This window comes from Rhea americana, unplaced genomic scaffold, assembly GCF_003343005.1.
Source record: "Rhea americana isolate MKP2758 unplaced genomic scaffold, rheAme1 scaffold_328, whole genome shotgun sequence".
Classification (NCBI taxonomy): Eukaryota; Metazoa; Chordata; class Aves; order Rheiformes; family Rheidae; genus Rhea; species Rhea americana.
Window position 1 is genome coordinate 670276 of NW_028186455.1, and position 3408 is coordinate 673683.

Below are 3408 nucleotides of genomic sequence, written 5' to 3' on the forward strand. Positions count from 1 at the left end.
AGTAGCTGTTAGATGAGTTCATCTTGTAGTCATGGTGAAAATGTTACCACCTGAGTTACGTGAAAGGTGTTCCTAGGTTATGGTGCTGCATTTTATACTGTTAGCTTTCCTTGAGAGCCAAAGGAAACTTTCATTTGCTCTGTATTATTGCTTCTTCAAAATAATGTCGTGTTCCTTAATGTTGTCTTTATTGTGATGCATTTCAGAGCAGTATGTGAATTTAACAGTACTTGTTTAACAGTAGAARAAAGAGCGGAAATTATTGTTCCTGTAGCCTGATTTCTTTTGTCTTCTCAGGATTTGTTAAATTTTTTGGAAATCTGGCTGTGGTAGACAGCCCACAGCAGATCTGTGAACGGTACCCTGTGTTTGTGGAGAAAGTCTTTGAAATGGCAGAAAGTCAGGATCCAACCATGATCGGAGTGGCTGTAGACACACTAGGAATCCTGGGATCAAATGTGGAAGGCAAACAGGTTTTGCAGAAAACTAGTTCGTATCATTTTTTTACTATAATACTCTTTCAGTATATTGTAATATGAAATTGACTTCCTATGATATAATAGGGAAAGGAATTTGAAAAAATATTTTAATTCTCAAATCATGGGTGTCTAAATAGCTATGGAATGGCTCTTGTTTGGGGTTAACTGTCTTGCCAGGTGTTGCAGTATGAAATACCTGACAACTAGAAATCTGATATTGGAAGCATGACCTGAGTGAGGTTTTCTAGGGAGTTGCAGCACACAAATCCTCAGTGATGCTGTAATTTTAGATTTCTTTGCTCCTACTGATACCATGGCCTTCTCCCCACCAGAGCAAAGAAAATACAAATGWTCATGTAATGACGCTTTTGTTGAGGACCGCATTGTTTCTCTTTTATATAAAGTGGTCCCAAGTATTGAGATGATGTGCTAGGTCTCTTGACACTAGTACAAACTTTAAGTGAAAATCTGTTAGCTGTTGAAACATTGTAGAATGGAGTTGAGTATTTCTAAAGGCACATATGCTTGTTGCCACACTTCCTAAGCTTACTCAATTATGTYATGCATAGCTTTCTTTTTGGAAGCCTTCGAGTAGTCCAGAGAGATGAATGAATGTAAAGCTTTTTTTTTTTTCCTTTAGCTTAGAGCTGTATGAAGCAAAAGAAATCTTGCGCTGATTTAATTATATTAGATCAAGAAACGGCTTTTCTAGGGCGTGTACCCAGTGTTCTTTCTACTAGTTTATTTAGTGTAACGTCACTGATAGCAATTTTCTACTCCTATAGAGAGCTGTGCAAATTAAATGAAAATCCTTTGTTTTTATTTTCAAAGGAAGCAGATTTCAAAATCTGTTAAACAGAATAGGGCAGCAGGCCAAGAATGCCCCAACGGAGTTAAGACTGCGATGCTTGGATGCCATTTCCTCTCTTCTTTACTTACCTGTAAGTGTGTAGTTTGTATGTGGTGTTCCCCCCCCCTTTTTTTTTTAAATCTAAGAACTAAATAATTGTGCATCTAACTAATGATATGAAGTCTTTCTGCAGCATCTGAGGTAGGTACCTGTTCCTAGGTATCCCAAAATAACTTTACTTTTTTTTGAAATTCTCTGATTTATTTGATGTTGAAGGTAAACATTTGAGTGTTTATAAGAAGCTACACACTTGGCTTTTGTTTCTAAACCTTGAAATCAAGGTAACATTGTCAAGGGAAGCAGAGTAAACAGTATAATCTTGCACTCTAACAGGAGCGTGGCAAACTGCTTAAGCCTTGTGTATGTTTTAAGTCCAGTGACCTAGTTTTCATAGTGTAGTTTTGATTGAGCCATTTTTACTTATCTTGCAGGACTGTACACCAGCAGTAGTGTACCAAAATAGGTTAGTTCTGTCCTTCAAATTTAACACAAAAAGCCAATTATTCCTGGGAATAAGCTGAAAATTGAAGCTATTTCAGTTTAATCTGTTGGTGATACAGTCTCTTTTTGTTAACTTCCTTACCTATTGAATAGATGCTCAAAACTTGAAAGCTATTCATAATCCTAATCAAATTCTTTCCTTTCTGTACGTTTCTGATACATGTAGCCAGAGCAGCAGACGGAAGACCTTTTGGGAATGACTGAATCATGGTTTGCGTCCTTGTCTAGCCAACCATTGGAACTCTTCAGGAGTATCAGTACKCAGCCATTTCCTGATCTCCACTGTGGGGCTTTAAGAGTATTTACTGTAAGTTTACYACTTTTAAAAGATTGGATAGTGAATTCTATTGCTATTCACAGTCTGAGAATGTCACAATGAGTGTCACAAACTTCTTGTTGAAATAAGGCCTCTGTCTCTGTGCCCCAGTTGGATTCACTGTTTGAATAATTCAACAGATGGGTGGGTCAAGAATGCTTATTTTCTTGTAAAGTTTGTGGGGCGGGGGGGAGCGGGAGCCCTTCAAACCTGCACTTTAAGAGGCTAGTTTGTCAGATATACAGCTTTAACTCATTAATAGTGTGAAAGAAGCACTGAGTGATAAGCACTGCTGCTTGGACAGGCAGTACTTGTTTCATTATTGCATAGCATGAATATCCCACTTCAGCTTTAATCTGTTCTTTGATTATAGCTTAGGTCTCCTGTGTTACTAGTTTAGGTTTTTCAAAATGACTTTTATTTTCTGTTCMCATTTAGGCGATTGCAAACCAACCATGGGCCCAGAAGTTAATGCTTAACAGTCCTGGATTTGTAGAATATGTTGTGGACAGATCTGTGGAACCTGATAAAGCTTCAAAGGATGCTAAATATGAACTGGTTAAGGCTCTTGTAAACTCTAAAACAATTGCAGAAATCTTTGGAAATCAGTATTATCTGAGGCTTAGGGCTTACTTGCATGAAGGCCCGTATTATGTTAAGGCTGTTTCTACTACAGCTGTGGAAGGAGCAGAATAGCTTATCTCAGTTCTCCTTCTTTCAAACTATTTTACTGAAATAGCTGTTAAGATTCTCCCACACTGGAGTCATTTTAGATTGCCTCTTCAAAGAAACTTGAAGTACTTGATTCGAAGTCAGTTGTGAGTGCAAATTGTAACCCATAGGGCACAGAGTTACTTCCCTTAGAATCTTGTGGCCTAAATCCTGTCTGTGTACTATCCTGAGACAAGTAACCAAGGTAAGCACTCTGTCAACTACAGACTCCGTGTTGTTTTGCAGAAACTATCAGTGTTTAGTTAAACTGTTCTTGGGCTTGAAGTTCCTATCATGTTTTCTCAGTAGATTATATTTCAATTAAAAAACAAACACCAGAATACCTTGAGGTTCACTACCTCAGATGCTGCCATGGTTTCTTTTTTCTTCCTTATATGTGCCTAGGTTGGCACCCATGTGAAAAATACTCTTTTAGCCGGTCATGTTCCATCAGATACCTAGTTGTTAAAAAAAAAAAGAAAAAAAAAAGA

General features: G+C 37.7%; 1 protein-coding gene across 1 annotated transcript in view; it reads left to right on the plus strand.

Moving 5' to 3' along the window:
* PSMD5 (proteasome 26S subunit, non-ATPase 5) overlaps nucleotides 1-3408 on the plus strand; it is a 7519-nt gene that overhangs the window by 4104 nt on the left and 7 nt on the right. Inside the window, exons 6-9 of the mRNA XM_085310862.1 lie at nucleotides 254-489; nucleotides 1311-1420; nucleotides 2057-2197; nucleotides 2645-3408. The exon at nucleotides 2645-3408 is cut by the window's right edge and continues 7 nt beyond it. Coding sequence (XP_085166988.1) covers nucleotides 254-489; nucleotides 1311-1420; nucleotides 2057-2197; nucleotides 2645-2902 — 745 coding nt within the window. The 3' untranslated portion in view covers nucleotides 2903-3408. The remainder of the gene's footprint in view (nucleotides 1-253; nucleotides 490-1310; nucleotides 1421-2056; nucleotides 2198-2644) is intronic.